The sequence below is a fragment of the Hemicordylus capensis genome, chromosome 17 (assembly GCF_027244095.1).
Source record: "Hemicordylus capensis ecotype Gifberg chromosome 17, rHemCap1.1.pri, whole genome shotgun sequence".
Lineage (NCBI taxonomy): Eukaryota > Metazoa > Chordata > Lepidosauria > Squamata > Cordylidae > Hemicordylus > Hemicordylus capensis.
The window spans coordinates 11,542,253-11,565,897 of record NC_069673.1 but is presented as its reverse complement, the minus strand read 5'-3'; the positions used below and the strand labels follow the sequence as shown (position 1 = coordinate 11,565,897).

Sequence of the window (23,645 nt, the reverse complement as noted above, 5' to 3'; positions counted from 1 at the left end):
GCTCTCCAGCTGTTGGAACTACAACTCCCATCATTGGGTCTCTCTGGGGAGCCCCTGGTGGCGTAGTGGTAAAACTGCCGCCCTGTGACCAGAAGGTTACAAGTTCGATCCTGACCAGGGGCTCAAGGTTGACTCAGCCTTCCATCTTTCCGAGGTCGGTAAAATGAGTACCCAGAATGTTGGGGGCAATATGCTAAATATGCTAAATCATTGTAAACCGCTTAGAGAGCTCCGGCTATAGAGCGGTATATAAATGTAAGTGCTATTGCTAGTGCTATTGCTATCATCCCCAACCACAAATGATTGTGGCAGGGAGTGAAGGGAGTTGTAGTTCAACAACAGCTAGAGAGCCAAGGTTGCCTATCTCGGATTTGGCAGGGTGTTTAGAACAACAAGCCATGGTTACAGCCTTTAAAGACTGCTGCATCAAGCAGAAGGGAGTGAGCAGAAAAATGAAAGCAGATTGCTCTATTGTAAGCCTGGAAGCTTAAGCCATGTATTTGGTCATGAACTAGAGCAAGAACAAACCAGGGTTTCGTGGGGTATCTAAACTGAACCAATGTGAAAGGTTTCTTGTGCCGACTATGTATATGCTTTGGTTTTTGACCCACATGCTCATTTCAAGGGTTGACACAATTCGTAAAGGCAGTTAATTCCATGCAACATGTATGCAGAGTGGGAAAGTCCGTTTCTCTCTCTCTCTTTTTAGTTCTCTCTCTAACGCTATGACAAGTACATAGTTGGGTGGGCAACATTTAAGTCAACCCAGCTGGTTCATTTAAGATGGCAGCCACCTTGACATTATCCAGATGAACTACTTTAAAATATCATCCCCCCCCCCCAACATTATTCTCAATATACATTATTGGTCTAGAAGAATAGTCTTTCACCTTCCCCCTACCACACACCAGTCACTCATTACGTCAGGTGTCCTCCATCTGGCTCCTAGATCCAAAGAAGATGTGTCAAAGCTTGCTTTGGCGTAAGCATGCATAGGACTGATGCGATGTCCTGCCTGGGAAGACGCACCATAGATATGATGCTCCCTTGTCTGCCCGCAACAAAACCGGCCATGGATCAAGACCTTATCACATCATGATCCTAGACTAATTGAGACACAGAAGGGGAAGGCCCCATAAAGTCGTTCAGGCCAGAACATCCCTATGGTTTTCCAAATAAATGCACAGATCAGTAGAGGAAAGAGCTCCATCTTAGCTCCGGGAAGGTCTTTCGTTAGTCTTCCCATGTTGGATGACCCTGGAACCAGTGGAAACTGAGCAGAATAAACCACCACAGATCCAGTGGACATGATCCACAATGGCAGAGATCAGAGCACAGCACAGATTCCCCCTCCCACCGCTGCAAGCAAAGGGTTGCATGAACGGAATGGAAGGCACTTTCTCCAACGCCAGAAACACCTGATGTCACAGACGGTTTGTGCAAGCACAGCCTTTAGCCATACATTACACAAAAATGGGCCGTTTCGATCTAACCACCGGCTGAAGCCTATTCCAATTACACTGCGCTGCTGAGGGGCAGAGATGACACGTACCAAGGAAATAGACCGAGCCGCAATAATATACATTTTTTCAGAGTCACTTTCTAGGCCACCTACATAGTCTTTTTGACCTGAAATGAAGCAGCCACCCCAGGAGTCAGAGTGGGGAGCAAAAATGGAGTCGCATGATAAATACCAAAGAGGAACGCGTAAAGTCTTTCATTAAGTGCACATTGTAGATAAATAAACACAGATGAAGAGGGTCAATCTACTCCTGTTCTACATCAATAGCTTCATAACGGTCCGGGCCCCAAAGTATCGATCTAATACAGATATTTTTTTTTATTACTCTCCATCTCGCCGAAGGGGACTGCTGCTGTGTTATTGACTCCCAGATCCGCCTTTGCATGTTTTCATCGAGAACTGAAGGGGCTCTTATTGGCTATTTATCAATCTGGTAGAAGAATCGTGGGACAGGGCAAAAAGGCAGGCCGGATACCTGGGCACCCAAGTGCCCAACAAACTGAATACAGGTGGGTGCTGTTGCAGGGAAGGGTGAAGGAGGGGAGAGCTGGTCTTGCAGTAGCAAGCATGACCCTTTGCTAAGCAGGGTCCACCCTTGTTTACATTTGAATGGGAGGCCACATGTGTGAGCACTGGAAAAGATTCCCCTTCGGGGATGGGGCTGCTCTGGGAAGAGCATCTAGGGAGAGCATTTTATCCCCACCATCACGCTGCGAGAAATTACAAGTCCCAGGTTATCCAGGTGAGCTTCACTGCTGAGCGAGATTTCAAGCCAGGTCTCCCCCGCCCCAGGAAAGCACCATTACAACACACTCACTGGGCAACCAGTATGCGAAGCAACTGCCTGAGCAGTGGACTGGTGACGAAAGAGAGACATCTCACACCCCACCACTTCCAGTAAGGAAAATGTTTTCCCCGACACAAATGTGCTCATTCTATTAACATCTCGCCCTTGTTTTAAGGAGCCAGGGGTGCCATACATGAGGTTCTCCCCCAATCCCAGTCTTCCCCTTAGAGTTTCTCAGTGAGCTTCATACTGGGGATTCTAGGATTAAGGCATCAAGCCATGATTGGAGCTAGCCATGGTTATGGGTTATGCACTAGGCCAAATAGCTCTTCCACAAGGAATTCTAAAAAGCAGGTTTACCAAAGTTGCGAAGCACACACATTAGGTATGAGGTTCAGTATATCCACGAGTAGGGTGCCAAATCTCCCAGGCAGCCTCAAAAGAAATTGGATGTATCAGCGGAGGGGGACCGCAAGCTTTGATTGTCTTACAATCAAAAGCACACGCGTATCTGAAAGGATGTGGACAGAATGGACAAAAGCAAATGGAAAGAGGTTGAGCAGAATGAACTACAAGAGAGGGTGGCACCCCCCCCAAAAAACCCCCAGAAGAAACAGAAAAAATACTGATGGAAAAGGGAGGGAGGTTCTGAGAATGTGGAGGGGAACATAAGAACCTAAGAACAGCCCTGCTGGATCAAGCCCAAGCAGTGGTCCCTCTAATTTTTCCCATCTCTGTGCAGAATGAGTTTTGTCCTGGGCGGCAGCATCAAGGCACCTGCATTCAGAGCGGGGCCTTCCTGATTCAACCTGAGCAGGGTCTAAAATTTACTGAGCGGACATCCAAAAACTTGGGAGCACACGCACAGTGGGCTCAAGGCCCATCTAGTCCAGCTTCTTACAATCCTAACTGCACCTGTTCACTTGTATGCATGTTCGACGGATGACAACGGCACTTACTCCCAGGCAGAAAACCGTGGGGCTGCGGCCGGAAGTGGCAGAGTCGGTTCTACTACCTCATGTCTATATTTCACTCTCTTCGCCAGCACGCCAGGATTCTCTTAGCCAGGATTTGGCGGCGGAACTCTTGCGACATGCTGCGAGAGTTCGGGGCCGAGGGAAACGTCGGTGGGGGGTTGGAGGAGCCCGGAGGAGTGCCGAGAGGAGAGGCGGCAGTGGGAGGCTAAGCCGTGCCAAAAGGAGCCCGGCTGGGTGGGTGGCGGCGGCCTCCTGAAAATGGCGGGGCGGAGGCTGCTGCAGCAACTGGGACCGTTGCGGCGGGCATGGGGGCTGGGACGGGGGGAGAGGGGCGGAGGAGGTGGGTGGCGGGTGAGGAGACGGCAGTGGGCCCTGGCAGAGGAGGTGGCCGGCAGGCGAAAATGACGGGGAACAGACTGGGGTGGAAGGGAGGGGTGGAAGCGGCGAGGAGAGACTAGCGGCGTAGATGCTGTGTGCCAGTTCAGCTAGTTCTCATTAATCTGCCCAAGAACAGACTGCATCACTTCAGATTGCACGTTTCGGAATACAGGGAGTCCCCAACTTCCCAACGGGTTGTGTCCCAGAAGCTGGTTTGTAAGCCCGATGTTCATTACTTGGAACGCTCCTATAAGAGGCAACTTGTTTGCATGTGTGGGCTGGCGTTTCATTCATTTAATAGTTTATGGAGCTTTGTTCCTAAGTATGGTTGTTTTGTAAGTCAAGTGGTTGTAAGTCGGGGAGTGCCCACATTCAAGTCTCGTTCAAGCAGCACATTAGGGAGCAGAACCTGGGTGCTAGTTTTTTACTTGTAAGAACAGGGTTCTGTTTCGTTTTCATTTACACACAGAGGGGAACGCTTGAATACATGACCTCCATCTGTAGTCAGAAATGGCATGGTCAGTTCTGCCAGCACATTCTACAACCTGTCTAAACCAGGCTGTTGACTGCAGCCTTGAGGGTGCTAAATGCAGCCATTCAAATGATCCTGTGCCAAAAAACCCCATGAACAGGCACCCATCAGTATATGCTTTTGTATCACCTATATCAGGGTATGCCATCTCTTTATAGTGACTTTTAAATGTTTTATCTACTAATCCTATCCAATGGGCTTTTTAGCTTTTTAAATTTGTTACTTTTAAATGTGAGGCCCATCACTGACCGGCAAAGTCATTTTGCATAGATTACACTATAAGAATATTCAAGAAATTAAATATATGCAATTGAATCTTTTTATTAATGTGCTTGCAAAAGGGAAGTAAAAGAACTGTTTTGAATTTGTAGTAAACTTCAAACATTCACTTTAGTGAATAATTACCAGACATAGTAAATTTGAATATAAGAAAGATTCAAATCTGAGAAATCTGAAAGAATCTGAGGAGATCTGCTTCTCTTGGGCATGATGTCATGTTTGAATTATTGATTTGATTACTGAGTGTTAAACATCTGTTGAGCACTGTAACAGTTAAAATATTATATCCATAATTTCTTCTAAATTCAAAAACAATTTAAACCTCTCCTCCTGTATATTCTGTTGTAAAACATCACACATTCAGCTATTTGGCTTATCTAAAAATTGGTATCTTTAGGTAATCGGGAAGGATGATTATTTTGCACAAACAAATCCACAAACTCTTGAAATGCTCACAAGTCACTTATTTCCGCACAAACAGGATGAAACCCTACGAAATACAGACAAGGCAACTAGTTAGAAGCAGCTCTGCCCCCCAGAAACCTTTGAAATTAATTTATTTTTTGAAACAGAGCGTACAGCCCAAGGCTGCCATGCCTCGTCTGAAACTCCATTCGCCAAACAAGCCCATTTTGCTCTGAAAAAAAGAGAACAGCTAATCGAGAGGTGAACCTGCGGGCAGGATGCAGAGGTAACACGAATACGAGCCACCGTTTTACAATCCAGGCAGAGGACTCCCCATCAGTCTCTGAAATAGCAGGGGCGGGGCGGGTGATCTTGGGGACCATGCACGCACAGGCGCACCCCCCCGCCTTTTACATCTATTGAGCACAATTTAAGTATAACGGCAGTCATTTTACTGCAAAATAAGGAAAAGTACTGCATAAAACCAGCCCCATTTCCTGTTAACGGCCTCTGCCACTCAAATAGCTCTCCCATCCTGCTGGCAGATTTACGTTAATCGAGCTGTACCCTGAAGAGACAAAAAAAGGCAGGTATTTTTATTTGTATCGCCAGAAGAGCAGTGGTCCCCCACTCCGATTAACATACAGAAGCCTGCAGATTGTGCTCCGGGGGTGAGATTTGCCTGCCTTCCGTTCTGGCACTTTTGAGTGCCCCATACCTGCGGCCCACCTCACCCCGTTTCGTGGAGGAGCCGATACTGGATATGACTCGAGCTGAGATCAAAGATGACAAAACGACACATGCAAAGCGGTTCGAACATGAAAAGATGACATCAGCCGCTAGAGCACAGAATGGATGTCCGGCCTTGGGAAGCCCGCATCCAAACCAAACTGGATCCAACAACGGAGCTAGCAGCATACCTGGCCAGGAAACGAAAAGGCAGGACAAGGCAAGGCAGGGCTGGCTGCTCTTCCTACATAGGAAGTCATCCGGACCACACTCTCGGCCAGCATCTGGGACAGAATGATTCCACCATGGTGGGAAATGATGGGAAATGATTCCACCATGAAGCCACTCCTGCCTGTGGGCTTCCCGGGGGCATCTGGTGGGCCACGGTGCAAAACAGGATGCTGGACTAGATGGGCTTCCTTGGGCCTGATCCAGCAGGGCTCTTCTTATGAGTGTTAGCTACAGATGGGCGCCACTGCCCAGCAAAATTGGCCACCTTTCTTGGGCAGACAAACTGTTGGAGGGGACCACAGGGCCTGGGGAGACCAACCATGCCATTAACGTGCTGTAGGGTCTCAGCAGCTGTCTCCAAAGAGATAACGATTGACAATCAACCATGGTTGTAGCATCCCTTACGTCTGCTTGCCTGTATTTAATATATTTGTATACCGCCTACTCCAAACGTCTCAAGGCGGTTCGCAAACAAAACCAGCCAAAAATGTAAAAACAAACAAAGATCAAAACAGATACAGAATTCATTTTTAAAAAATGAAACAGTAAATGCATTTTTACTGCACGTTTGAGAGAGCCGGATGGTGAACCCAAACCTCCTTGAGACAGAACTCCCCGCGAGGAGTGGGGAGGATTCTGACAGATGGCCAGCAGCCCATTGTCCTAGGAAACCAAGGAGGGATGGAAGAACTTAAGCAACAGAACAGACCCCAAAGGGAATCGGGGTGGGTAATGTTGCCCCCAGGTAGCATGAAGCCTCCTGATTGGCCAGGCCCAGTACAGGTGGGAGGAGGCTAGCTTTTGGCCCTTGCTTGGTCAACAGAACAATACCTTCTATTGTTCTGCCTTCCCCAAATCCAGAGGCAGAGGAGAAGTCTCACACACTGGAAATACAGACCCGCACACTGGAAGTCCACAGCCAGTTTGCAGGTTTTACTTGCCACTCGCTAACATGGCCTGCACAGAACTTGGTGGACATCTAGTATGGGGCCCTCCTGTGTGCAAACCAGATGCTCCACCCTGAGCCGCAACCCGATCCCCCAGGTGGGGAAACCTTACAAAACTGTTTCCGTTTTAGGTTATGGGCACAGCTATGTGTGAGCAAGGTCAGTTAGGTGCAGGATAGTTGGCAGAGCGGATGGGGGGGAAAGGGGGACAGAAGAGGCTCGACAGGGGGTCTGACAGACTTGCAAGAAAATCACCCCGAGGGTGCGAGAGAGCATCTTTCAAGCAAGCCAGTTGCTTGGAGAGATTTTGGCGGCTTCTTTCAAGGCAGGCAGGCACGTTCAACAGCAAATAATTGAAACGGGGGGTGGTGGGGGGGAGAGAGAGAATCAGTTCTGCGTTTCAAGCTCCATTTCATGCCCATTGCTCAGGTCACTTCAGCCAATTCCAGCAGCTGCAAGGCACAGATTAAGACTACTTTAAGGGAAGCAGAAGGGTGGGTGTTAGACAGCTTTTTCAGTGCGACAAAAACCTCCCCCCACCCGCCGGAAAGCTCCAGGAACTTGTTATGATCAGCACACCGCCATGCCATCTCGGATCCATAATCCTCTATCACTCAGCTGTCCATTTACCGAAATGGATAGGTGCGGCGTTAAGCCATTTCTGGTGCCGCAGCTCATTGTCTTCCTCTGATGGCTTGCAAGCCGGGCTTAGAATATGCAAGAGCAAGAGAGGCAAGAGAAGAATAAGGGAAAGGCCTGGATGACAGGGCTGCACTCTCCTCCTCTACACCTTCTGCCCAGCAAATCACCTCTGCCAGGGGTTCACAAACTTATTTTTTTTTAACCAGAGCACCCCCTTCTGCCGCAAACTGCGCTCTGACCTTCCTTGTGTTCTGGCCACAGAGTACGCCGCCGCCAGGGCAATCGATAAGCACCCAACACTAAAATCTATGTTCCATATTACCATTTGATTAAGGAAGTTTTCAACCCCAAGTTCTCGAAGTGGTTTCCATAGCAAGAAAAAGGGCAAGGTGTCTGCCCGTGAAACCCTTAAAGGTAAAGTGTGCCCTCGAGTTGGTGTCGACTCCTGGCGCCCGCTTTTTAGTTTAGAAAAAAAGACGACTGCGGGGAGACATGATAGAGGTCTATAAAATCATGCATGGTGTGGAGAAAGTGAATGGAGAGAATTTTTTCTCCTTCTCACATAACACCCACGAAACTTGATTGCCCAGAAATTTAGAACCGACAGAAGGAAGTACTTTCTCACACAATGCATAATTAAGCTATGGAATTCTCTGCCACAAGATGTGGTGACAGCCACCAGCCTGGATGGCTTTAAGGGCTTAGATAAATTCATGGAGGACAAGTCTATCAGTGGCCACTAAGTCCGAGGGCTATAGGTCACCTCCAGCCTCAGAGGCATAATAACAGTTGCAGGGGAGTAGCAGAAGGAGAGAGAGCATGCCCTCAGCTCTTGCCTGTGGGCTTCGCAGAGGCATTTGGTGGGAAACAGGATGCTGGACTAGTTGGGTCTTGGGCCTGATCCAGCAGAGCTTATGCCCTGGAGGCCCTAGGTTGAAGGGCAGTATACACAACCTTCAAAGTAAATAAAGTAATTTTTGCTGAGGCATGCAGTCCTACATTTTTATTTCAGTTTTTTAAAAACAAGTATACCGGATGTGGAGCTGCAATTTGCTCCACCCCCCCCCCCCACTATTCCAAAGCATCTTTTGTCCAAACAAGAAACCGAGAACACATTTCCAGCATGCAAAAACAAAAAAAGGTTATCCTGTTTGAAGTTTAAAATCATTATGTTGAACTCCAATGGATAAACCAACATTCTCAAAATGCAATGGACATCACACAGTATCAAGGGCTAGCAGTGCATCTGCACAGGTAGCCAAATTGGACAATGCCACAAACAGCAAGCCAGACATATAATATCCCATGGAGTTACACACAGAGTTATACGTGTCTGTAATACAGGTATATTGTAATTGTCTAGAACAGGGGTTCTCAAACGTAGGTCCTCAGATGCTGTTGGACTTCAACTCCCATAATCCCCAGCAACAATTGTGGGGATTATGGGAGTTGAAGTCCAACAGCATCGGAGGACCCAATTTTAGAACCCCTGACCTAGAATACAAAGAGACTTGATATTCAATATTTGTCAGAAAGCAGTTGCAGAGCTAAAAGGCAGCTGTAACCGTCATTTAAAACATTTAAAGGAAGTACAAGGCTATTGTTCTGGAGGAAAAACATAGCAGAAGATATTCTCCCCCCCACCCCCACACAACTTATCAATGTTTCCCGACTGGGGGGCTAGGAGGGGAGAGAAGGGGGTGGTTTTCCAGGATCCCCATGATGCTCTCTGCACACAAACAGGGGCTTTGTCAACTTGTTTCCGGTTGCAGTTCCCGGCACTATATTCAAAGCCATTCTGGGAGGTGTGGCTACTCGTAAAGGTGGTATTAAGTTGTTCTGCAATGGGGGGAGAGTGCCCAAAGTCACCTGCCCCTCTCCCCCTTTCCTCAATTGTACCCAGGTTTTGGTTCAAATGTCCGAGCCCTGATGGAGATGCCAACACATCGGGATACACCAGCACACTAACATGGTCTTGTACAATTTTAGCACCACAGGATTTCGGTGGGGTTTCTTCATCGACTGCAGCTTTGCACCTCTCAGACTGCCTTGCCACCTGCGATCAGCCCCAAGGGGGTCTCCACAGCCAAGGCCCCCCAACAGCGGTCTTAGGTTGGCTAAAAAGAAGATAGGAGGCAGGGAGCTTTCTTGTCTGCCAAGCCCCAACTGGGCAGGATGGCTTTTCCTCCTACCTCACTCCAAAGCTGGGGACCGTATCTGGGTAGGGCGTGTTCGGTTCTACCCAACTGGGGCTTGACCCACTTGGCCAAGCTTCCCACCTCCGACCTTGTTTTTATCTAACACACAATTGCCAAATGGGAGCACAACCCAGCTCCCACAACTGGAAAGGGCTTGCCTCCCAGCCAGCTTATGGTTGTATGAACCGGACTTCTAGATTAGGCTTCGCAAGAGGGCTAACAACCAGCTTCTCTGGAGCCCCAGACATATATATTCAGCCTCATCCTGCACAAGTATAGGCGTATACTATATTACGCTGGTACTAAGGACCTCTGGCACCCTCTATGTCTCTTTTCCCAAGCAAGGGTAAGCTTCAGAAGAACGACTCTTCCAGTTAACCAATGACTCATCATTTGTTACATCTCTACACTGTCCTTCGCCAACGACTTGCGGTTGGGCGGAATATAAATGTGTTAAATAAACAGAGTTGTGGTGTGACAAAACACTCCTAGCGGGAGACACATTTTTATCAGTGCAACTCAGTGACCGACGTTTGCATTATCCGGAGAAGACTCAACGCAAGAATACTCAAGCACCACTGCGGCAGACAAGATTGTACTTTCAACCAGTTCTGGGGGGTCCCAGAACTATTCCCTGCTCCTTCACTGCAAATGCCCTGTGCGGCTGCAGAAGCCCCTTTGTTTCCCCTCCCAGCCACCCTAAAAAGAAAAAGAAGAGGAACTTACTTCCATCGTCCAGGGGCCGTTTTACTCCGTAACCGTAGACTAAGGGGTCCACAAAGGGTGCGGAATTATTCAAGTGGGGAATAGTCTCTCCAGTTTTAGCAGCCATTTGCTATAAGGGGGGGAAAGGGAGAGAAAGATGTTAGCAACGCTGCACCTGCCTTCGTGGCTGAATGGCGAGGGAACAGCCTTTTCGGCACAATCCGATATATTGGGGAAAAAAACCTGGTTCCCAAGATGGCTCCACTCCAGTGTGACCAAGAGACGGAATCTGGGATGGGCCGATGAAGATACAGCGGCAGAGGTGTGCAGAGAGAGGAGAAGAGCAATTGCAATCTGCAGAGTTAGGGGCCAGGTTTGGCACCCGCCTCGGCTCTCGGCCTCACCTCTTGCCCATGGGCTCCCCAGAGGCATCTGGTGGGCCACTGTATGAAACAGGATGCTGGAGAGAGGAGAGCTGGTCTTGTGGCATGACTTGTCCCCTTAGCTAAGCAGGGTCTGCCCTGGTTGCATTTGAGTGGGAGACTAGAAGTGTGAGCACTGTAAGATATTCCCCTTTGGGGATGGAGCTGCTCTGGGAAGAGCAGAAGGTCCCAAGTTCCCTCCCTGGCAGCATCTCCAAGACAGGGCTGAGAGAGACTCCTGCCTCTGCAACCTTGGAGAAGCCACTGCCAGTCTGGGCAGATAATACTGAGCTAGACAGACCAATGGTGTGACTCAGTATATGACAGCTTTCGATTTTCCTATGTTTCTTCCTAAACCGTCAGTTACATAAGTCTCAAGGTGGTCCACAAACAAATAAGAAAACCCAACGTTTAAAAACAAACATGAAAACATATGGTATACAAAATGCAGTTGAAGTCAATACAAATTCAACTAAAAGCCTAACATTTGGCCTACCTTCAGAGAGGATTGCTGGTCTTGTGGTAGCAAGCATGACTTGTCCCCTTTGCTAAGCAGGGTCTGCCCTGGTTGCATATGAAAGGGAGACTAGAAGTGTGAGCACTGCAAGATATTCCCCTTAGGGGATAATGGGGCCACTCTGGGAAGAGCAGAAGGTTCCAAGTTCCTTCCCTGGCAGCATCTCCAAGATAGGGCTGAGAGAGATTCCTGCCTGTGACCTTGGAGAAGCCGCTGCCAGTCTTTGAAGACAATACTGAGCTAGATAGACCAATGGTCTGACTCAGTATACGGCAGCTTCCTATGTTGACTAGATGGGCCTCCTTGGGCCTGATCCAGCAGTGTTGTTCTTATGCAGTCCAGGTATGACTTCATTGCTTTCTTCTATATAACTCGTGGGGGGGGGGGAACCTCAAATGCCAAAACGGGTTGCACTCTCCCAAGGCCACTGCAATACAGGCATGAAACAGGGAAGAGAACCGGTCTTGTGGTAGCAAACATGAACTTTAACGTCTGCTAAGCAGAGTCCACCCTGGCTTGCATTGGAATGGGAGATGTGTGAGCACTGGAAGATATTCCGCTTAGAGGATGGGGCCGCTCTGGAAAGAGGATCTGCCCACCTGCATGCAGAAGGTTCCAAGTTCCTTCCCTGACAGCATCTCCGAGAGAGGGCTGAGAGAGATTTCTGCTCGCAACCTTGGAGAAGCTGCTGCCAGTCTATGAAGACAATACTGAGCTAGATGGACCAAGGGTCTGACTTGGTATACGGCAGCTTCCTAAGCACAGCCAGAAGCCTGTAGCTCAGGGCTGCAAAACTCAAATGCCCTAGTGAACCATCCAAGGTAGGCGTGAAGGGGCCAAGGTCAATTTTTAGCACATTATTACACTCAAATTAAAAATACTAGTTACTTGTGGATCTATTCCCCCTATCAACAGACTCATAGTTTTAACCAAGGATAGTGGCCAGAAAATGGGTCCTGTCCCTGCTCAATCAGTGGGGCCCCTGGAGTGCCTGCCAGCCCCAAACGAACATCAAGTCCTCTCCTCTCCCTAAATTGTTGTTGCTTTCAGGCTGCAATCCTAGGCATGCTTACATGGGAATAGGACTCACTGGGCACACCATGGAATATATTTCTGAGAAAGCATGCACAGGATGGTGCTCTAAGGCAGTTCCCAGCTCCTGTGTTGCTGCAGGATACCTGGGGGCTAGTAAAATAGTCCCTGCGGGCTGAATCCGGCCCCCGGGGCCTTATGTCGTGCAGGCCTGCTGTAGCTTTTCCTTCCAAGGGAAACAATGCACCACCAGGTATTTAAGAGAATGCCTTCTCCATTATAAGCCTATGGAGATCATCTGGGGAGGTTTGTCTGCAGCTGCCACAAGCTTGTCTGGCGGCTACTCGGGGATGGGCCTTCTGCATTGCTGCCCCGAGGCTCTGGAATGACCTTCCTGCTGAAATAAGGGCCTCCCCATCTCTGACAGCTATTAAAAGGGATGTTAAGATACATTTATTCACCCAGTTTATAGGATCTATCATTGTTTTAATGTTTTAACTTTGTTTTTAATCCGTTCTATTGCAAACCACCCAGAGATGCAGGTGGTTTTGAGTGGTATAGAAGTATGCTTAATAAATACATAAGAACAAAAATGCTTCGTCACACCTTGGGTGAAATTTGGTGGGGCCTCCGTGGGCTGAGAAACAGAAGTGCACGAGATCGCTTCCGAGGCTGGATTTGGTCCACCCGCTGTTAGCAGGAGACTCCCAGGGTCAAAACCGCTCATGTTTGGTGAAGCCTCAAGATGGGACTAATACTTTCAGGCTAGTAGGTGAAGTTGGGGGCTTTTATTCAGGAGCCTCTCATCCTGCTATGAGAGGTGTGCTCCCATCCTCGGGAAAGAGTGAGGGGTTCTAGCCTTCTGCCCAAACCTGGACCTGTAGAGGGATCATCCCTGAAATATTACGCTGCACTTGGGAGACACTCAGAGCTTCCCATTTTATTGCAAACAGATGCAAAGGGGAACCCGATTTTTTTTCCTGGGGGGGCAGCTTTCCCCCACATCTTCTCCCCCAACTTCAAGGCCAGAGAAGGAAAAATTGGAAATTAGTCTTTGTCCTTGGGGCAGGGGGGACACAGGGTTTTCTCCCCGACTTTTCCCAGGCCTCCACATCTCTAAATGCAATTTGCTAAGACCACATCAGCTGGGCCAGATCCGTGGCACCCAAATAATGAAGTGTTTCAATAGGTCACCACCACCGAAGCCACTGTTTAGTCAAACTATTTGTGCTCCTCCGACTTCTCCAAGCCTTGCCTTTCCCCACTACCTTGAGCGAGCAGCTGCCCAGCAAATGCTTCAAATCCAGCTTACGTAATCCAATTGCCTTGCAGCAAACGCAGAATGGAGACGCGGGCAAAGCAGCCCAACGCCCTGCTGGGCGAGAGGAGGGTGCACAATCGGAACTGGAGGAGAAACTGACGAAGTCATTGCCCCAATCGCCCCAAAGTTGCTGTTTTTTTAAACTCAAAAAGGAAGAATCCCAGCTGTCTGGCAAGTCAGACAAAGACAGCCCATATCTGAAGCAGCAACACTGCAAGCTGGCTACAGATTAAGGGTTATGTCAGCTCACCCACATATCCGACAGGAAAAGGGGCAGCATGGAAATCCAACTCCAATAATAATCCAATATTCAAGCGGGTTCTCTTGTGGCAGAAAAGATTGTGGCTCACACACATTACAGCCCGGAGTGATGCCAGCGTGAGAGAGAGTGCAAGACGTTCTCGGTGCCCCTGCAGCCCCCAGAGCCGTGGGCTGCAACACAGGGGAGGGCCTTGGAAATGGGGGTCGCTCTGCCAATCCAAGTCCGTCTACAGGCTAACCCAAGCGAGAACCAGCTATTTGGTTGTACAAGAAAAGCCACAGAGAAGGGGTGTGAGTCGTGCCCTGAACAGGTCTTTTTGGGGCCAGAGGGTGCCTAGTTTTTTTTAGAAGTTTTTTTTTTTTTAAGTTGTGCTGTTGAGTTGGTGTTGAATCGTGGCAACCACAGAGCCCTGTGGTTCTTCTTTGGAAGAAAACAGGAGGGGTTGACCATTGCGGTCTCCCATGCAGTATGAGTTGATGCCTTTCAGCACCTTCCTATATCGCTGCTGCCCGATGTAGAAGTTTCCCATAGTCTGGGAAACATATCAGCAGGGATTCAAACCGGCAACCTCTTGCTCCCTAGGCAAGTTCCCCACTGCACCATTAGGGTGCCTGCACACTCCTCATTAGTACACAAGAAGAGCCCTGCTAGAGTGACCAAGGCCTATCTAGTCCAGCATCCTGTTTCCCACAGTGGCCCACCAGATGCCTCTAGGAAGCCCACGAGCAGGAGACTGGAGGCAGCCTATAGCCATTAAGACTAGCAGCAGCCACTGATAAACTTGTCCTCCAGGAGTTTGGCCAAGCCCCGCTTGAAGCCATCCAAGCTGCTTGACATCACCACATCCCAGGGCAGAGGACTCCTGAGATTCATTGGGTGCTGTGTGAAAAAGTACTTCCTTTTGTCAGTCCTCACTTCCTTGACTATTCCTTGACTTCTAGGGGGATTTTATTTTTTAAAAAATCTGCCCAGTCATCATCGCATGGCAAAAAGACCAGCTGCCTATTCCTGTATCAGACCTGAGGGTTTATTCTTTCCTCTAAAATATTTCGATGCCATCCCACAGCTTGGAGGATCCAAGAGGCAAGTCGCAAGCAGATAACCATCTTCTGTGGCTCTCAAGAGTTCCAACAGTCCAGTCCAAACTCCATTAAAAGCCAAAGTGGGGGAACGTTTTTATTTTTCTCCAAAAAGTCAAGAGGGAGTCTGATAGATGGGGCACAGGGAGAGAGGAGGGCCAAAGACAAGTCACCATGACCAAAACAGTCTGGTCCCTTGTCATTGCTCTGATGTTCAGGAGCATTTGAGCAGGTCTTTAAAGAAAAGGAGCTGAGAAGGTTTGGATACAGGGCAGTGCTCCCTGTAAAAGGAAATCCCAGATGATGTTGACCACAGCTCTCAGAATCCCTAGCTTCAGTGGGCTTTGGCTGAGAATGCTGGGAGTTGCAGTCAACAACATCTGGGATTTTCTGTTAGAGGGAACACTGATGCAGGGGAAGAGAGCTGGTCTTGTGGTAGCAAGCACGATTTGTCCCCTTAGCTAAGCAGGGTCCACCCTTGTTGCATATGAATGGGAGACTAGAAGTGTGAGCATTGTTAGATATTACCCTCAGGGGATGGAGCCACTCTGGAAAGAGCAGAAGGTTCCCTCCCTGGCAGCATCTCCAAGACAGGGCTGAGAGAGATTCCTGCCTGCAACCTTGGAGAAGCAGCTGCCAGTCTGTGTAGACAATACTGAGCTAGATGGACCAATGGTCTGACTCAGTATATGGCAGCTTCCCATGTTCCAGTACCTTTCTCACAACCTGTTTAGGGCTCAAGAGGCCAACAATAGCATCTTGAGTTGTACCTGGAAACAAGCTGGAAGCCAGCATAATTAAGCAAGATACATTCCCTGTTACTGGGATGGATAATAGGGCTACCAGCGGCCACCAAGTAGTGCCAGATATTCCGTGAAGTCAAGAACACACAGGCTTGTTGACAACTCGGATACTTGGCAAACCAGGACGTTTCAGAGCTGCAATTCACCTTTTCCAGGAGACAATCCCTAGGCACCATGCAAGCCAATGCTACTGAGTTGTCACTTTACACACATTCCATACACATTATTTCCAAGGAAAGGTTTGAATATAACCATTTGAACTTCATTACATGTAGTCTTGATTCTCCCCCTCCCCAACCAAACTTTCCAATTAAACTACCTTTATTATTAATTATTACTACTACTACATTTATATCCCGCTCTTCCTCCAAGGAGCTAGATACTAGATACTTGAGTTTCTCTTTCACAACAACCCTGTGAAGTGGGCTAGGCTGAGAGAGAAGTGACTGGCCCAGAGTCACCCAGCTAGTATCATGGCTCATGGCTTTAGCCATTGGGAAAACTTGAGGTATTTATACCATACAATTAATACGGCACACTTTTTAAAAGTTCTGTTAACTTATATTCTGGGAGTTCTGTATCCTAGTCAAAACATGATAAATCAGATCCCACTCTATTAAGGGCATTAAAAATTCTTCCAAAAAAAGTTGCTGAAAACTTTGCAATTCAAAGTTTCCTGGAAAATCTACAGGTCTGGGTGGAAAGCAGTTGTGGTAGGGCAGTGGGGAGAAGAAGAGGTTGAGAGAAAGCAACAATGCAGAGGGAGTCAAGGGTGCATGTTGGACTAAATTCTTTGCAAAGATTTAGACAAGCTAAAATGTTTGGAACCCACTGCATTAGATAACAATACTTCCTGCTGCTGAACCTGGAAGGATTCCAGCTGATGCCTAGCTGTTATAAAGGCACAGTACCATATGTCTAACACAATAATCGTTTTAATAATGCTGCTTAGCGTTCACACATGTTCAAAGTGCTGCATATGCACACGCACACAGTAAGAGGGTATTACTCATTAAAGGAATGATACGCAGCGATGATTTAGGCCAGGTATCTACAAATCCTCTGGGGAGCAAGACACCCAGCACCCCACAATTGATTTCCTCCATTTCTGAGAAGGTAAGAAACAGCAGGAATCCTTTCTGGAATTTATTCAGAGAGGTCTCCCACCGTTTCTTATCTCCCAGTGCAAATGACAGAAGATCTGCTTCCCCCCTAAGCCCTATGCCCAGTGGTCCCTCCAATTTTTTTCATCTCTCTGCAGAATGAGTTTTGTTCTGGGCAGCAGTATCAAAGCAGTGTGTGTGCACACCTGCATTCAGAGTGGGGCCTTCCTAATTCAACCTGAGCGGGATCGAAAGTTAACTGAGCGGACCTCAGAAAACTTGTGAGCGTGGAACCCTTGCGGTAGGCAAGAGATGATGACTGTACTTATGTGGAGCACCGACAAAGGCCCAGGTCCTACAACAGGTCAAAGTTAGTTCACCTAAGCAAACTTATGTTAACAGATACTTGGTAGGAAACACAGACTACAGGAGCTTGTGGAAGAACCAACAAATCTACGAGGTTCCAGTATGGTTTTCACCATTAGAAATGCTCAATACCAGCCAAGAGGGCAGTGGTCCACCACACCATGGAGGAAAGATTCTCCAGAGCTGAAGCAAACATATTAGAAGGTAATAGCTCCAATTCTGTTTACAATAAATGGGGACACATTTTCAGGGAAGATGGAAATCTACCTGGCCATCCACATGGAACTTAGAACATAAGAATAGCCCTGCTGGATCTGGCCCAAGGAGGCCCATCTAGTCCAGCATCCTGTTCCGCACAATGGCCCACCAGATGCCGCTGGAAGCCACAGGCAGGAGTTGAGGGAGTGCCCTCTCTCCTGCTGTTACTCCCCTGCAACTGGTTGAGGCATCCTGCCTTCGAGACTGGAGGTGGCCTTTAGCCCTCCAACTTGATGCATCAACTGTATAGACAAAGATACACAAATATGCTTCTGGCACAAGATGAGCCCCAACACTCCTCCTGACCCTGGAGCTGGGAAGCAGGTGGGTGATTGCTGCCCACTCCCCACCCAAGTTACACTACACCTCCAAAGACTCCCAGAGTGCAACAAAACAAGGACAAGTCTCAGCCTTCCTCTGAAGATGGGCGAAGAAAATAAGGGATCGTCCCCAACATGCTCAGGTTGCTGTATGACTGTCGACACAATCCCTTGCCTGCTTCTGAAGCTCACGTGGTGGGCAAGGGATCATTTGTACCATGATGTGCTTCCCAAGGTTTTCAAAGTACAAATGTTCCACTTGTGCAGGCTCCAAGGAACCTGAAAGCACAGCTCGGTTGTGGAATCTACACTGAACTCCATGTTTGTGAAGAGGGTTGAGACCTGCCTGTGTCATGTTCGGAGTGTCTCAGGAGCTCAGTGCACCTATGGAGTGGACACCCTTTCCTCCTCCCCAGCCTCAGGCTTGGGAAAAGGGCCCAGCTTCTTCCATGGTATACAATCCTTTGGAGGAGCAACTAATGCCTTGAAAATGAAGCACGACAGGGAACAGATCATGGTCTTCCCAAGCCTGGGGAGGGGGACATGAGCAGTGTTCCCTCTAACAGGGATTCCCACATGTTGTTGACTACAACTCCCAGAATCCCCAAGCATTGCAGCTGGGGATTCTGGGAGTTGCAGTCAACAACATCTGGGAATCCTTGTTAGAGGGAACACGGGACATGAGGCCAGAGACAAGACCCCATATCTCCTCCCCTGCGGAACCTGGGGACCACAAGTGATGGGCCGGCAATCAAGGCAACCCAAGTGTGTGAACCCTTTTATTACTGTATCTATCACTCATATATGTCAATGCACATTACACAACGCTGAGAACTCCAAAACCATGTTGTCAACTCTCTTAGTACGACAGGGTTTCTTATACTTTAGAAGCTGCCTTATAGCGAGTCAGACCCTTGGTCCATCTCCCTCAGTACTGTCTACTCCAGGGATTCTCAAACTTGGGTCCTCAGGTGTTATTGGACTTCAGCTCCCATAATCCCCAGCCTCAGTGGCCTTTGCTTGAGGATTATGGGAGCTGAAGTCCAATAACACCTGAGGACCCAAGTTTGAGAATCACTGGTCTACTCTGACAAGCGGGAGCACTCTAAGGTTTCAGGCAAGCTCCACCTGGAGATGCTGCAAGGGGTTGAACCTGGGACCTTCTGCATGCAAAACAGGGGCTGATCACTGAGCTATCAGACACACACGCGGGAGGGATGGGGAGGCAGGCTTCTAACCCACCAGGTTGAGGCCCTTCATGTTTTAAGGCACTGGTCTTTGAAAATCTATGAACACAAGAAGCTTCCTGATAGACCCTTGGTCCACCTAGCTCAGTACTGTCTACACTGACTGGCAGCAGCTTCTCCAAGGTTTCAAGCTGTAGTCTTTCCCAGCCCTGCCTGGAGATGCAGCCACAGATTCAACCGGGCTGCTCAGCTTTGGCCCTCCTGCAGATGTTGGCCTACAACTCCCATAATTCCTGGCTATGGGCCACTGTGGCTGGGGATGATGGGGGTTGCAGTCCAAAAACAGCTGGAGGGCCGAAGTTGAGCAGCCCCAAATAAGACCTTCTGCATGCAAAGGAGTGCTCTTCCACTGAGCTCTAGGCTAGCCCCTAAGTCTCTGGCCTCTTTCGGTTCTGCTTCCTGTGGCAGGATGCAGGTGACCAACCACTTGGCATCACCAAGTCATGAACGTAGTGGGGGCCGGGGCAGATGGTGGGGGGGGGTCAAAGCCTGGAAGCCTGGAAGCCAGGCACGGCATCTTTAAGACAAAGAGACATGGGCGAGAGGCCTTGTGAGGACCCTGAAGAGGCAGTGCTGAGAGTACATGCTCTCCTGTGAATATCACACCAACACAGTCCCTAAGAGATATAAAGGTGGTCAATGGACCATTCATAAAATGTCTAGGCTACTTTTCAGTGAAAAATATCGAGAGTGGTGTACAGTGAAATCAAACACAATTGTAACATTCACCCAATCCAGCCATCATTATTTATTTGATTTCTATACTGCCCTTCCAAAAACGGCTTACGGCAGTTTACACAGAGAAATAACAGGAACATAGGAAGCTGCCATATACTGAGTCAGACCACTGGTCTATCTAGCTCAGTATTGTCTTCACAGACTGGCAGCGGCTTCTCCAAGGTTGCAGGCAGGAATTTCTCTCAGCCCTCTCTTGGAGATGCTGCCAGGGAGGGAACTTGGAACCTTCTGCTCTCCCCAGAGCGTCTCCATCCCCTCAGGGGAATATCTTACAGTGCTCACACATCAAATCTCCCATTCATATGCAAACAAGGTAGACCCTGCTTAGCTGAGGGGACAATTCATGCTTGCAACCACAAGACAAGCTCCCCAAAGGGCTCACAATCTAAAAGAAACCTAAGATAGACACCAGCAACAGTCACTGGAGGTACTGTGCTGGGGATGGATAGGGCCAGTTACTGTCCCCCTGCTCAATAAAGAGAATCACTGCGTCAAAAGGTGCCTCTTTGCCAAGTTAGTAGGTGTTATTAGAACAACAATTATCTTTAGAAGGCCCGAGAAGAAAGCCTGGTGCCCATCACAGGGCTTGACAAATCTCAGGTACCAGGGAGTCGTGACACCTAGACTAGAATATTCAGAGACAGAGCTACTTAATTGAATCTGCATTTGCCCCAGACAGCCCCATTTCTGTTCTCTGCTACTAATAAAGGAGATGAACAGAAATCCATTTACCACACACAACCACTGTTCCCTCTAAGGCGTGTGTGTACTCACAAGTTTTTGGATGTTCGCTCTGTAAGTTTTAGATCTCGCTGGGTTGAATCAGGAAGGCCCCTTTCTGAACGCAGGTGTGCACACACGGCCTTGATACTGCCGCTCAGAACAAAACTCATTCCGCACAGAGATTAACAAAATTAGAAGGATCTCTACCCCCCACCACGTCCATCACCAAGCTGTGTAATTTTGTCAAATACCTGGATGCCTGGGATAAAATAAAGATGCTATGAAACAATTCTGTCTCTAATTATCCTAGTCTAGGCACCACCATTAAATTTCTTGACACCATGGCTCCCTGGCACCTGGGATTTGTCAAGCCCTGAGTTAACAGAAAGATGAAGAAAGTATTTTAAAAGCATCTGTGTTCACACAAAAGTACTCCTGTGACACTTTAAGATTGATCAGACTTGTAGGCTTTGATGCCACACAACGTTTCTTGTGCGTTTACTATAACAGACATAGCTGGGGAAGTGTGGCATACATTAGACAGTTACACACCCACACTCCTTTGTTTTGTTCTCCTCCCTTTTCTAAGAGGTCAAAAAGCAACCTCAAGAGTTTCTAAACTGTTTCCTGCCTTAAAGAAAAATCAGCCATGAGATGGGACAAAAATCCATAAAATAGCAGTGCAGAAGGAGGAAACTTATAATGAAACCATTTACAAGTGATGCAACGGACTTTAGGTTAGTGGAAGAGCACCTGCTTTGCAAGCAGAAGGTCCCAGGTTTAATCCATGGGATCATCTCCAAATAGGCCTGCGAAAGCCCTGTTTGAAACCTTGGAGAGCTGTTGTCAGTCAGAATAGACACCACTAAGCTGGATGAATCAATGGCTTGATTAAAAAGGCACTGTCATAAATTCATCTTCATCTTCCCAGGTTCAATCCTTGGCATCTCCAGGTAGGGCTGAGAAACACCTTGCCCCCATCTGAAATCCTGCAAGTCGCCAAGTTGATGGAGGCAATAATGATCTGGATGAACTTGATAGAAAGCAGCTTCCCCGGAGAGATCCCCAAGTAGGACTGGGAAAGTCTCCTGCCTGAGACCTTGGAGAGTCACTGCAAGTCAGTGTAGAACAGGGATAAGCAACCTTTGGCACGCCAGCTGCTATTGAAGCACAACTCCCATCATACCCAGCCACAATTTATGGGAGTTGTAGTTCAACAGTTGAAATCCCCATTCAACCACGAAACGCACTGGGTGATTCTGGGCCAGTCATGTATCTCTCAGCCTAACCTACCTCACAGGGTTGTTGTGAGGATAAAAATAACCATGTACACCACTCTGAGCTCCTCAGAGGAAGAACGAGACATAAATGTAATAAAGAAACAAAACAGGCAGAATACTAAGGTTTGGTGTAGACAATGCTCCTGGTGAAGACAAGAATGAGCTAGATGAACCAAAGGTCCAGCTCAGTATAAGTCAGCTTCATATACCGATACGTCTAGAAAAGGGACACAGCTCAATGACAGTGCCCCTGCTCCATACACAGGAGATCCCAGCTTCGCTCCCTGGCAGCATCTCCAGGTAGGACCGGGAAAGACTCCTGCCTGAAACCCTGGAGAGCCGCTGCCAGTCAGTGCAGACCAGGCCTGCTCAACATAGCCCTGACCCCAGCTGTTTTTGGACGAATGCTCCCATAACCCCCAGCCACAGTGGCCAATAGCCAGGGGCTGTGGGAGTTGTAGGCCATCGTCTGCAGGAGGAATGACATTGAGCAGCCCTGGTGTAGTCAGACAATGCTGATCCAGATGGCGAGATGGTCTGACTCAACATAAGGAAGCTCCATATACTAATACGCCAGGGAAGGGGCCGCCGCTCAGGGGCTCTCGACACAGGAGGTCCCAGGTCTGACTGCTGTCAGCATCTCCAGGCAGGACAGGGAAAGGCTCCTGCCTGAAAACTGGGAGAGCTGCTGCCAGTCAGTGTCGACCAGGCATGCTCAACTTAGCCCCCTCCCCCGCCAGCTGCTTTTGGACTACAACTCCCATAACCCGACCCCTGGCAGCATCTCCAGGAGGGGCTGAGAGAGACCTCTCTCCCAAGCGCTGGAGCGCAGCTGCCAGTCAGATCAGGCCGTCCCGAGCTGGAAGGCGCACCGCGGGGCGGGCCAGGGGGGGCTCCCAGAGCAGGGGGCGTCTCCAGGCAGCCCAGGCAGGCAGCAGCGGAGGAAAGGCCTCGGCGTCGCCCCGGAGGGCCCCCCTGGCGTAGACGTCGTGCCCCAGCTGGAGCTGCCCCCGCCGGGCGACTCGCGGAGCGGCCCCTGCCCACAGCCAGCCCCCCGCGGGGCCTCCTTGCTGGGCCCGGCCCCGCAGCGGCCTCCTCCGGCCCCCTCACCTGGCGGGCGCGGGGCAGCGCCTGGGCGAAGCCCCGGTCCCTCCCCGGACGCCAGGCCGCCGCCTTCTCCCCCAGGCCCCGCGCCGGCTCCCCCCACCGCTGCCCGCCACTCACTCAGCCTCTCCGTCCTGCGCCCGGGGGCTCAAGCTCGCTCGCTCTTTCCCTCCGCCTGGGGACCCGTACCCGGAAAAGGAAATCCCTCCCTCACTTCCGCCGGAAAACGGAAGGAGACGGCCGCCAGAGGGAGGCGGTGGGGGGCGGGGAGAGAGCCCTGGGCTGGCGATAGAGGGCTTTCAGCGTGACGTCACCGCCGGGCCACAACGAGGCCGGCGGGAGGGCCTGTGCTTCCGCCTGGGCGGGTCACGTGGGCCAGGGCGGCTCCGCGTGGCTCCCCAAGAAGGCCAAGGGGGCGGGGCAAGACGGGACGCGGGGGCGGGGGCCGGGAGGAGGGTTTCCTTTTCATCGGCTCGCCGCTCCTTAATGGCCGCAGCAGGATGCGAGAGGCGCCCATTGATGCTGCTCAACGGGTCGGTCGCGGTTGAGGGTTAGGAACCGGGTTGGCCCGGGATTCCTGCAGAGGCTTGGAGCCCAGGTCCCTTGCCCTCGGCACTGATGGCTGGACGCTGCTGCCATCGACAGAGAGGCACCCACGAATGCGACCCAGTAGTGATCCGGTGGCGCTACTGTGGGTCGGTGCTTTCCCCCTCTTCCTGGGTGGTGTGTGTGTGTGTG

The 23,645-nt window shown here is 49.5% G+C and overlaps 1 protein-coding gene across 2 annotated transcripts in view; it reads right to left on the bottom strand.

The window, feature by feature from the left end:
- The window catches only part of FUBP3 (far upstream element binding protein 3), a 70,425-nt gene extending 47,269 nt beyond the window's left edge, over positions 1-23,156 (bottom strand). For both annotated transcript variants that reach the window (XM_053282579.1, XM_053282580.1), the window contains exons 1-2: positions 23,028-23,156; positions 10,354-10,462 (exon numbers count right to left, since the gene is read on the bottom strand). In XM_053282579.1, coding sequence (XP_053138554.1) covers positions 10,354-10,459 — 106 coding nt within the window. In that variant the 5' untranslated portion in view covers positions 10,460-10,462; positions 23,028-23,156. The remainder of the gene's footprint in view (positions 1-10,353; positions 10,463-23,027) is intronic.
- Positions 23,157-23,645: the final 489 nt, after the last annotated feature.